Source organism: Mus caroli, unplaced genomic scaffold (assembly GCF_978045245.1).
Source record: "Mus caroli unplaced genomic scaffold, Mus_caroli_1 scaffold_2, whole genome shotgun sequence".
Lineage (NCBI taxonomy): Eukaryota > Metazoa > Chordata > Mammalia > Rodentia > Muridae > Mus > Mus caroli.
Window position 1 is genome coordinate 142316446 of NW_028227257.1, and position 12119 is coordinate 142328564.

The 12119-nt window shown below is 49.6% G+C and overlaps 2 protein-coding genes across 3 annotated transcripts in view; one reads left to right on the forward strand and one right to left on the reverse strand.

Moving 5' to 3' along the window:
• Nucleotides 1-1475, forward strand: part of Psmb7 (proteasome 20S subunit beta 7) — a 58847-nt gene extending 57372 nt beyond the window's left edge. The window contains exon 8 of the mRNA XM_021157097.3: nt 1219-1475. Within this exon, the coding sequence (XP_021012756.1) occupies nt 1219-1330 (112 nt within the window). The 3' untranslated portion in view covers nt 1331-1475. The remainder of the gene's footprint in view (nt 1-1218) is intronic.
• Nucleotides 1476-3001: 1526 nt separating this feature from the next.
• Nek6 (NIMA related kinase 6) overlaps nt 3002-12119 on the reverse strand; it is a 72996-nt gene continuing 63878 nt past the window's right edge. For both annotated transcript variants that reach the window (XM_021157094.3, XM_021157095.3), the window contains exons 8-10: nt 11908-12002; nt 6698-6811; nt 3002-4212 (exon numbers count right to left, since the gene is read on the reverse strand). In XM_021157094.3, the coding sequence (XP_021012753.1) occupies nt 4102-4212; nt 6698-6811; nt 11908-12002 (320 nt within the window). In that variant the 3' untranslated portion in view covers nt 3002-4101. The remainder of the gene's footprint in view (nt 4213-6697; nt 6812-11907; nt 12003-12119) is intronic.

Below are 12119 nucleotides of genomic sequence, written 5' to 3' on the forward strand. Positions count from 1 at the left end.
GGTTCTATTCCTAGCCTTTAGGGTGGGGATGGACCCAACATGGTGACAAGGAAGGGGGGAGGTATGCAATAAATTGCCTTGGGGTGGTACCAGCATCCACACTCTAGAACCCCACTGCCCTTAGACTAGTTAGTGGTTGTGAGCATGCTGCCTGGATGAGGGAACCCTCTCCAGAAGGAACAACAGGTGAGGGCGAAGGCTTGGCAGATGGACCTGGCTGCTACCCTGCATGCTGCTTAGACCAACAGCCTTACCCAAAAGGTACAAGGGCTCTTGTGTCCACTCCCCCTAAACACAGGGTAAAGCTCAAATGAATTATCTTGTTGGGCCATTGTCTTAAGGCAACATCTAACTGCTAGTATAACCCTGCAAGGTGCAGTCCAAGAGATGTTTTTAAACCTTAAGGAACAAGGACAGATAGATGTATTTTGAAAAAGTATGCCTTCCACCTGAGCTGTCATGTACCTACCATCTGCTCCCTGTTGAAGCTCAAGTCCTGTTTAAAGGGATACATTTTCTAGGAGCATGTGATTATGGCACAGCTTGCACTGATCGGACACGAGCTTGATGGAACTGTGACTCCAGACAGACACATGACAAAGGAGCAGTTGTCTGGTACCATATTTTGGCAGACTCAGGACTGGAGAGTTAGAGCACGTGTGGATAAGGATGAGACCCTTGTGCTCAGAGCAAGCCCCAAGGAGGCAGGTCAGGTGAGCATGTCCTAGTGGTAATCAGTCCACTGTGCCCTGTGGGGACAGTTGGCCTGGAGTGAGGCGCTTGGAGCTTGGCTGTGGACTCTGTTGTATTGCTGGTGCTTCTAGAGATGAGGGGCAGAAGGCCGAATCACATCACTCATATTTGATGCATAGGATGTGAGTTTTAAGGAAGTGGAAGCCTCAAGTCACATGACCAAGTAGCTTCTAGCTCTACTGAGAATGGTGGGGTGTGGAAGGAAAGTCGAAAAACAGTGCTTTTTCTATTATCTCTTAAGTGTTGTCTCATGCACATGCGAGTGCATGCACACACGCACGCACGCACGCACGCACCCCTTTCAAGTGTACTATTTGGAAGTAAGGGGAGGTTGACTCCTTGAAGCCACAGAGGTGGAGTTCCCAGAGTCTAGTCAAGCCTGTTGCTGTCTGGCCAAAATGTCTCTGTCCTGACCTCCGTTGGGCACTTGAGCAGAAGTCTAATTGCTTTTATTTTTCTCACTAGGCTTGGCCGGTACAGATGTGAGAAAGGCACTACCGCGGTCCTCACCGAGAAAGTTACCCCTCTGGAGATTGAGGTGCTGGAAGAGACCGTTCAGACAATGGACACTTCGTGAATGGTGCTGTGGGTGATTGGATAACTCTAGATGACTTGGGGTGCATACCACCCCTACCCCGACCCCATTCTACCCCAACCAGAAAACATGCCTTTGGCAATTGCTCAATTAAAATAAATAAATAAATAAAAAGACAAAAAACTCAGTGAGTGGTTGTAATGTTGGGACTGTGCGTTTGGGCTCCTACTGTCCCGACTTCCCTTTCTATGCTCCAGATCTTTCTGGCGTTAGTGCTGCGGTCCTCTGAGACTGATTAGTTCTTTGTGGCAAAAACAAAACAAAACAGATTGGGTTTTTGGTTCTAAAGAATATAACCTAGGCCTGTATTTGTTTCCTTCATCTTCACTTGGGGGTAACCCCAGGCATCTGTCCTAACAGAGTGAATCAGTGCAAAGCAGTGGCAAGGGAGTCTCCGGCTGTGAGTAGATGGCTTCCCTACATAAACAAGACCCAACTTTACATCCCTAGTTCCCCCTCCCCAGGACAGATATCTTCAGTTTGAATTCTCAGCCTAAACATGCTCAGGTCTAGAGAAAGATAGATGGAAACTTGGTATTTGTGTGGCTGTAGGAGACTGGTGAGCTGCACTCTAGCCATTCTCCTGACAACTAAAGGAGTACTTGATGTTTGCTGTTTTGCAGTAATTAGACATAGATTGCTTTGCTTCTCTGGATAGTGATTGTCCAGTGGAGACTGTACATCCCAAGGGCCATTTTATTGGGCAGATCGTTCTCTTGGTGTGGACAATGGGTAGAGTGCTGAAATGAAGTTCTTTGGTTTGCCAAGGCTGCTTGTACCAAGGACAGATAGAACAGAGCCTCTAAGAACAGAAACAGTTCTTACAAAGACCTAGGAAAACTTTCAGGAGTTAGTGCTGGGCAGGAGACAGCGACTTTGATCCTTTCTCAGAGTCAGTACTCTGGGGCAGGACACTGGAGGACAGATTCCCTTGTGCAAGCTGCTTGAAAGGGTACAGTGGATTTATTGAGGGCAGCAGCTTGGCTGATGAGTGTCAGAATTATTTGGGGAACTTAAGAATATTCTGGTGTTACTTGGACGGTTTGGGCCTGACAGGTTGCTTCTAAAGGCACCTCAAGAAGTTGTGCTGCTGCTGTGTGCTAGGTGTGGACAAGATAACACTGACATGCAGTCAGGGCCACCCCTGAGCTGCTCAGCCGTCTCTTCCCAATTTGTCTAAAATATGGAGCGCTTGATCTGGGCAGAGGCTGTATCTGGAGTACAGGCCCTGCTCAAGAGGGTGGTGGCTAGCCAGAGAGCTTATTTGTGCAGAGCCCTGGTAAACATCACCTGACAAGACAGGAGCACTGGCCTGTCACCAAGTGGTTCCTTGAGTATTGCATAGACCAGCGGTTCTCAACCTTCCCAATGCTGGGACCCTTCAATACAGTTCCTTATGTTGTGTTGACTCCCAGCTATAAAATTATTTTCTTTGCTACCTCATAACTGTAATTTTGCTACGGTTATGAATCGTATTATCAGTATCTTTGGAGACAGGTTTGTAAAGGGGGTCTTGATACACAAAGTGAGACCCACTGGAATAGAAGAACAAAATTCAGACTGTTTCCTCCATCACTTACATTTCCTTAAATTCACATTTATAAGTTAGTCTTCACAGTTAATCCTATTAGAAACAAAAAGTGAATGAACATATTTCTGCTTTTCCTGCACATAATACAGTTGTATTTTAATTCTTGACTTGCATAGTCCATGACTTGAGTTTTCTGAAGGGGTGACAGGCTGTATTTTTGGATCACCTGCCACTGCTAGCTGATTTGCATCTCTGTTGGTTTGGGTTTTGTTGGTTTTGTTTTTGAGACAGGGTCTTATGTTGTCCATTCCTGTCTCAAACTTCCTGTATTGCTCAGGGCAGCCTTGGATTCTTGATCCTCCTGCCTCTACCTCTCAAGTGCTGGGATAGCAAGCTTAGGCTGCCATGGCTAACATCTTTTGTTTTAAATCCTGTCAGCCACCTGGAAGATCGATACCTTATTATAATGTCCCATTTGCAGGCAAGGACACAAAGGCCAACAAGCTTTGACAAGTCACTAGGAAGATCCAGACACAGAACTTGTCAAGAACAGTGTGCGAGCAAAGCTTCTGGAGTTTCCCTGCTGGATGGACGAAGTCTGCACACTGATCCTAGAGTGAGCCATAGCATCCCAGCGGTGGTGATGTGACGGGGCAGGGCTGCGGAGACAGAGGAGAACCCTCCCATCTCCCAGATGCCACTTATGTCAAAAGGCCCGATGCTGGGTGCTCTTTATCGTCACTCATCAAATTAGAAAATGCAGAGAAAACAGCGCAATCTCTACTCTAAACCATTATTTCCATCGTATCCTTGTATAATAGAGTGAATGAAGCACACAGCCTGGTTGTATGGAAAGGTACTAAGAAGTAATCCAATGGTGATAACCATGTGCCAAGGCTGGCCCACACTAGTCACCCAGCTCCCTCCAAGTCTCCTGACAGTGTGGGCCTGGACAGGTCTGAAGCAACCAGGCAGAGGTTCACATTTCAGTAGGTACAAGGGGTTGCCACGACTGCCAAACCCCTCCCCACTCACATCCCAGCTCAGTTTGTCTGCGACAGTTCAAAGAAAGGACTTTGGAGTCTGACCATAGCCCAGCTGTTTTCAGCTGGGTGGCAGAGGCAGCCACCTTTGGGAGCCTTTGGGAGAGTCCTCTAGTCTTGGCTGTGGGGAGAGGACTCAAGTAAGACAAGTGACTTGGCTTTGATGAGGTGTGTTGCGTTCAGGTGCTGGATGTCCAGACGTGCATCTGTCTAGCCACCTGGTGCACATACACAATGTCAGGTCGGTGGTCAGGGTCAGGGTAGATACACATACTGACCAGTTCCCGAAGCTGCAAGGAAAGACAATTCTGTTAGTCTTAAAGTGCGCCTCAGATGGTGCTGTTGTCCCTTCAAGTGAACAATGCTTTTCAGGGTAAGTTACACGGTCACACAGATCCCATGGATGCAGAGGCCTGTCTAGTTCCAAAGGTGATGCTTTGAGACGCTGAGAATTTTACCCTCAAATAATCTTCAGTTTGCAACTGTGCACATGTATGTCCGCTGTCAGTCACACAAAAGCCCAAACCAGAGAAAACTCAAGGAAAGGGCTTATTGATCATAATAAATGCATTAACATGCAGCAAGGCTACAGTCTGCACACCCCCTGGCCTCTTCATTGTGCTCATGAAAGACACGCTTTTAATTATCCAGACACTGAAGGCTTTGCCCGCCAGGGTGGGGGAGGGGCGCCTTAAGCCTCTGATCCCTTTCGTTCTGATAGCCAGAGTGCTAGTTATTTTAATGGTAATTAAAATAATGACCTTAAAAAGCCTGGGTCTTAAACGTGCAACACTGGGCTGGCTGCAACATTTTTCATCTGAGTGCCTGCTGCCCAGGGTGCTGTGGTCACCAGTAAAAGGAGAGGGGGGGAAGTCCTGGACCAGGGAGTTGTAGGGACTCGGCAGAGAGTGAGAAGGGCCCAGGCATGTTCCAGAGAGAGGCCCTGGAGCTGCAGCATCCACCTCAGACTAGGGGGTCTATCCTGAACTTCCAAAGCTGGGCTGCCTTAACTGGCCCATTTTGTGATCCTACTGCTGTGCAAAACACTGGAATCCATAAGCTGATGGAGATGGTGTGTGCAGTATGTCTGGAGATCATCTACAGACAGTGGTTTCTGAAGCTCTTCTGGAAGGGAACCATGTCTGGCCCATCCCGTGAAAATTTGAAAACCAGGTCAAGATGAAGTCTACCCCGTGATCGCTTAGAAGCAGTCAAAAAGAGAAACAACAAAAAATAAGAAAATAATACAACATGATAATAACTTTAAAAGTGGGGTATGTTTAGGAACAGACCCTGTGCTCAGTAGCAGGATCTGGAGCTACTGCCTGCTAGGGGTATGTCTAATGAGCTAGAACGGCTGCCTAGGACATAAAGCTAAGGGCTCTGGGGTCTTCATTTCTGCCTTGCAACTGAAGTGGGGTGGGTGGTACCCATTGGCAGACTGGCACAGGAGCACAGAACTGATTAGAGCCAAGTCACATGTCTTCTAGTAGGGCAGAAATTCTAGTTTAAACTAGGAAAGGAACAAGCTAGTCAGCAACAAACTTTGTGACGAATGTAACCTGTTCTTTCCCGCCAGCTTGTTCTCCAGACCACAGATACTTTCCCAGAATAGCTACTGAGAACTCTTCAAGCCACTGGAGCTGATGGGGAAGAGAGGAGTGATGTACAATTCTCTTTACCCTATGACCTCCCCACCTCACGGGGGGGGGGGGGGGGAGGGGGGGCAGTCTGCACAGGTGAGGCCAGTGGGCCTGGAGGCTGGCTTGGAGCCTACGTGGTTCTGCCTAGGCTTTGTCCCCACCCACAGGTACTGCTTGTAAAGCCTCTCCTCATCTGGATGATGGACTTCCTTGGTGCAGTGGTTCTCAGCCTTCCTAATGCTGTAACCCTTTAATACAGAGTTCTTTATGTGGTGACCCCAACCATAAAACGATTTCATTGCTACTTCATAACTGAAATTTTAATATTGTTCTGAAAATATCTGATATGCAGGATATCAGATATGTGATCCCTGTGAAATGGTCATTTGACATCCGCTGTGCCCCCCACCCCCAAGGGGTTGAGACCCACAGGCTGAGAGCTGGTGCCTTAGTGAATTATGACTCAGTGGCCTAGGGTTCTGCACAGTGGCCCAGGAAGACCTTAGACTCTCACCTTTAGCATCCACTGTCAACAAGACATCACAGATGATGTTTAGCAAACATTTACATGGAGCTGTGTTACTTCCAATTGCTACTTTTGATGGTGATAGTAGATGGTGGCCAGGCTCTATTATTAAGTGTGTCACATGCATTAATCCTTTATCTTAAACTTGGACAGGAGATTCTACTTCTGTCCCCATGTTAGAGATGAGGAACCTGAGACTCAAGGCAGTGAAGGAAGTATATTGATCTATCATATGCCTGTACCACTACTGTGCCATGAGACCTGTCACCTATCCTTCATAGTTTACTCATGAGGGAGATATAATTTAGCCCATTTAAAAAATGATGGATCTGAGGATGAGCTTCACACAGCCAGGAACTGTCCAGGGCCCCTGCACCCAGCATAAAATATGGAAGTCTAAATTCCTGAGTTACAGGCCTATTAACACAGAGCAGACCAGCCAACCAATGAGCCCAAGGTGCCCACCTCTGACCTCCCTGGTACTTGGTTCCACTAGCCTGGCAATACGTCTTAGGACATCTGTGTGCTGCTGCATCCCGCAAGCTTCAGGCACTTGAGAACCACCCCTCCTGGGAAGTACACCAGGACCAGCCCCAGCTCGCTCACCTTCTCAGAGTAGTGCTCTCCCGGGAGAGGCGGGTAGTCACACTGCTCAATCTTTTGGCAGAGGGAGAAGAGATTCATCTTATCTCCATAGAAGGGGCTCTGGAGAGCTGCCATCTACAAGGGAAGGAATACAAAGTCTCACACATTAGCCTCAAAAGTCTAAAAGGATTTCATAAGCCAGAGGAGCCACAGGTTAGTCCCCCATTGCAGTGAGTGTCCTGTGGGCTTCTCCCTAGGCTACATCCCCAGCTCACTCTGGGCCCCTTTCCCAAGAACTGGCTGCTCACCAGACTCTGGGCCTGACAGTTTCTCTAAAAGCAGTCTCTCTCTCTCTCTCTCTCTCTCTCTCTCTCTCTCTCTCTCTCTCGTTCTCTCTCTTCCTTTTTGTATTTGTGCATGTGTGTGTGGTTCAGGGGACAGCTAGCCTCTGGCATTATTCCTCAGGAGCACTGTCCTTTGAGATAGGGTCTCTCTCTCATTGACATGAAACTTGTCAGGTAAGCTGGCTGGCCAGTGAACCTCAGGGATGAGCCTGCCTCCACCTCCCCCAGTACACAATTTTACCACATGGCTGTTTCAGGATTCTGGGAATTCTAACTTGAGTCCTTATGCACACAAGGCACGCACTTTCCCACTGAGCTCCCCCAGCCCATCTTTATGTCTTTGAGGCTCTTACTTTGTATCCCAGGCTACCCTGTAACTAATAATGTAGCTCAAGCCAGCTTGGATTTCTGTTATCCTCTTGCCACACACTCTTGAGTGCTTGGATTATAGGCAAGTGCTACCATACCTGGCTCTCACCAACTTCTCTAAAGAACAGTTGGAATATCATTCTTGGGAACTTGTCTGCCTGAATGATAAAGTGCCAGGGTGGAGAGAAGCTGGGCCCTACAGTTGGCTGTCTGGCCCTGTTACGTTAGAGGCTCCAGCCTACAGGGTGTGGCAAGGTTCAGACACCACCCTGGGCACCTTGAAGAGAGGCAGGCTGATGGGCACTGGTGAGGGACAGGAGCGTTGGGTCAGTGGTCCTATTATTTTTTCATTCAAGGAGGTAGGTCTCCCTAAAGTACCCAGATTATCCTCTCAGTGTTCAAGGCACTTGGGGAAAGCCTCAGAGAAGGTCTGCAGGAGGATGGACATAGCCCAGCATAGCACCAGAGGGCCCCAGATGCCGATAGATCCACGGTGAGATTCAAGTGTTTCCTGCGACTCCTGCTCACTGATGCATCCTGACATATGGCAGCCAATCCTTCCTGCTAGTGAAGGGCAACTGGGTATTCATGCCCCACACCCCCAATCTGGGTGTTTGACTCTACCTCCTGAGGTGCCAGGCTGCACCCCACTTCATAATAAGACTGCAGTAACCTATTCAAGGCAGTGAGTGGAAAGTATACAGAGGCCCCACCCACACTGAGGAGCTGGTTTTGCCACGGAGCCTGCAAAATGGCAGACATGGGTGACGTACCTCCAAAAATTAAAACAAGAGCCTTGGTGCCAGCAATTCCTGGGCAACTTCAAAAGGACATTTGCTACCACAATAGGGAACAGCTCAGGCTCCTAGATGGCCCTCTATCCCAGCCGGAGAATCCAGACGAGTACTCTGGAGGTAGCTTGTGGATAGACAAGTTGAATGTCAGTCTGCTAATGCTGGCTCTGCTGATGGGTATGTGCGACCTGGGAGAGGGACTGACTGACCCGCAGCAGGCCAATCTGTTGGGTCTTCACAAATGTGGCCCTTTGCAACTAACTCCAAATGTCTCAGAAAAATGGGGCAAGGGGTGATCCATCATCTCTTCTTTCTCTTCAGCACCTTCCCCTCATCACCCCAGAGAGCTGCTGTGCACAGGATTAGCAGTGAGCCGTCCCTGCTGCCGGAGCTTCTCCATTCTAAGCTGCAGGTTCTATCAGAAGCCATGTCCAAACTACTCACTGTTCAGCTGCTGGCCATGGGCCTGCCACCCTGATAAGGACAGCAGGCTGTGAAGTAACTTGAGGGCCTGCTGACGACATGGGGATTATAACGATTACCCAGGATGGCAAGATCTACTCAGACCGGTGGCCAGCCAGCCCCAGGAAGGTTGGAGCAAAGGGCTTGCTGTTGGGGGGCAGATACCCGCTACCTCCAGACCACCAGAGTCATGGCTCTCTTCATATGTTTAAGTATGTGTCTGTTCTCAAACAACCTAAGGTTTCCTTCCTGACTTAAGAAAAGGATCCCTTTTGTCTGTCACCCAGCTTCTCCCAAATCCAGCCTGTAGTGAAGGGTGACCAGGAGAGGATGTGTGGCCCAGTTCTCAGGGGTGAGGGAGTAGGCTTTCTGGGCCATTCTACTGTTTAAGCCAGAATTCCAAAGCAGCTTTCTCCAGCAGCTTGCTGGGTCTCTGTCCCCACTGCAAGAGGCTGGTACCAAGTGAGCCTTCAGCTTCATTGGCGACTCCATCTCCTCCAAGGGAAAGTGCACAGGGGCTTCAGCCAGTTCTTGGGGTTCAAGAAACGATGTTAAGGGGATTACTTCTGATCTTACACACTTCCTGCCCCAGATCATGTTGGCATGGCATATGTTCCACGGGGTCCACGTGAATTCTCAATGGTCTAAGTTAAGCAGGAAGCAGAAAGGGCAGTGGTGGGGGGAGGAGAGAGTTTTATCCTAGCTCTTTAAGCTGATATCAAGAGAAGACACCACAGGTGGTCTCAGGGAGGTGGCAGCCATGACTGCAGGACACCTCTTGCCAATTACCCAGTGCTGGGCCCAGATGAGGCCCCTCCTTGTCTGCTGGGAAAATATACACTTCTTTCCCTGATGCACTGCAGGGGTGCAGAGGGATGCCAGCTTCAACAGAGCCCACTGTCACCCTTGAGGGCAGCCCATGAATGGCCATGGCCGCCTTTTGTCCTGTCCTTGTGGGCGAATATTCCTAGAGGACTGATTGATTTATTTGGCTTCCCACTGCCTTTTGCTCCTGCATAGCTACAAGGCACTCAGCAACACACTGCCAACAACTAGATCAACTGACTAAGCTGAGCCCTGCCACCACGCTGGAAGCCACCTCCTCAGGTATGTGTGTAGGACTTAGAACAGCCTGCTTGGCTGGGAATCCATCAAGGCTATGGTTGTGGGCTTGGTGCAGACCAAGACTGGGCTGCATTTGCCACTAAGGAGCTGTAACAAAGGCTTGGGCAGGGACCAGGGCTGGCAGGAACAGAGGGAGCCAGCTGTCATCTTCTATCGGCCCTGGGGGATGCACAGAGCTCTTCTCTCAGGCAGACTGGCCTGTATTTGTTTATGTTTAGAGACACTTGTGACTTTAAGGGGACAGGAAGCAGTTTCTGAAAATACACAACAGAGGATGAAGAAAGAAAATGATAAGCCATCTGGACTAGGGACAGTATACATGAGAATGGGTCAAAGGGGACTCCCTCCATAAGGACCCAAGCTGAGCTGTGCTGAGACCTCCTGTTGGCCAAAGCAAAAAGGGAAATGTGTCAAGCTGTTGGGCTTCTAAAGCCTGGCAGCAAATGCCAGCTGCACAGCTCAGCTGGTCTATGGGTTCACAGAGAGGCCTGAGTGTCTGGAGCTGGGTGCCTCAATCGCAGGGCCTCACATACTCTCTTCAAGGCAGGGAGACTCCATTCCACACGTGGGGCAGCTGGAGCCAATGGGGTAGGGGCTGACTTGCCCAGTCTGGGCTCTTGCCAGGCACAGCATCTCTCCCCCAGGAGGCCCAATGCTTGAGAGCTCTGTGGACATGCTCACAAACATGAAGTCAAAACTGCTTACTCTTGCTGACCTTACACATTAAGAGTATTTGGAAGCTCCTGAACAGCTGTCCCCTCACCCCAGCACCTGGCACGCATGGGTGATGCTCTCAGAGGAGTCTCTGAATCCCTCTGATCTCCTGCCGTAGCCAGGTGTTCACTAAGACTATTCCTGAAACTGATGCCCAGAGTATCAAAAAGGCTCGACCTGCCCCACTGTTGACTGCTCTGGCCTGAAAGGCCCATAGGCCTTCCTGATACTGGGCTACCAAGCCCAGGAGGTGGCCCACCCAACCAGTCTACAAGGACATTCTAGGCAGCCCTTTCCAGCCAGGCATTTAAAATGCCTCATTTTCAGCGGGGGCACAGCTCGGTGGTAATGCTTCTCTGTCCTACCAGGCCTTGGCCCCACCCCGTCCCCTGCAGACGAGAAAAATGCAGTGCCTGCCCTAAAGGATCTCAAGCTCCCGGCTCAAAAAGAAAGGCAAGGAACTCTGCACCTTGTAAAGAGATTCTGAGTTCTGACCTTCAGGTTGACTAGTCCAAGCTAGGCCCATCCCCCCACATCAGCTCCAGGGAAGCAAAAGACAGATGGGGGTCCAGTACTAACCCTAAATCAATCACCTGTCTGCCAACCTGCATATTAGGATTCAAATGTTGTGGGGAGATGCCCAGTGTTCAGTGGAGACTCTTGGGGATGCCCAGTAGTGGGTCCTAGGTGGGAGGTGCAGCCACTAACATGGAGACATCAGATGGCCCAAGCCTCACCCCCTTCCTGGTGGCCTGTGCTCCCCAGACCCATTCCCAGGAACCCCCGACCCTCCCACCAGGGCTGAGATGGGTAGAGCTTATGCTTCTTATGTTCTCATTCTGAGCATACTAAGATTCAACAGTCCTGTCCCTGGCTCCAGATCTAGGCTAACTAGGCTAACTACCAGATCTGGAAACAGCCATGGATGGCCCCATTCTACAACTAGGGAGGTGAAGGGTCTGCAGTGAGACCCACATTGTTGGATCCGAAAAAATAAAAACAAAAAACAAAAAAACAGGGCACCTCCTTAGGGAAGTAACACAGGGGCATGAGCTAAGAAGCCTCAGTCCATACCCATTCCTAGTGCCTGTGTGGAACCTATTTACCGATGAACAATATACAAATGTGGTTACCAAAGAAACCAGGGAAGAGCAATGCTCCACTGTTCCATCCCACTCTTAGAGCCCAGAAGTACAGCTTACTCCAACCACCCTTCCAGCAACCACTGCCTGGATGACATTACTAATGCCATGTCTGCTGAGGGGTGAAGGGCTGGTCCCCAAGGGTCCTGAAACTACAGGGTTTAGTCTGCAGGTGAGTATGTACAGCACTGGTACTCCTTTAAACTGGTAGGATGACCCTGTCTTACCTGTGCCCCCATGGAAGTCCCCACAGGCCACCATGCTGCAGGTTAGAGACTTACCTCATACAGCAGGCAGCCTAGGGACCAGATGTCTGACTTGAAGTTGTAGCCATTCTCGTGGATTCTCTCGGGTGACATGTAGTATGGTGTTCCCACTGCAACACAGCAAGAGGATCTGGGCCTCAGGGAGAAGAGATATAGCCTGTCCCCTCCTTGGTCAGCAGAGATGGTTGCCCATGTTAATAGGGCAGTGAAGTGGATCTGGGACCCCA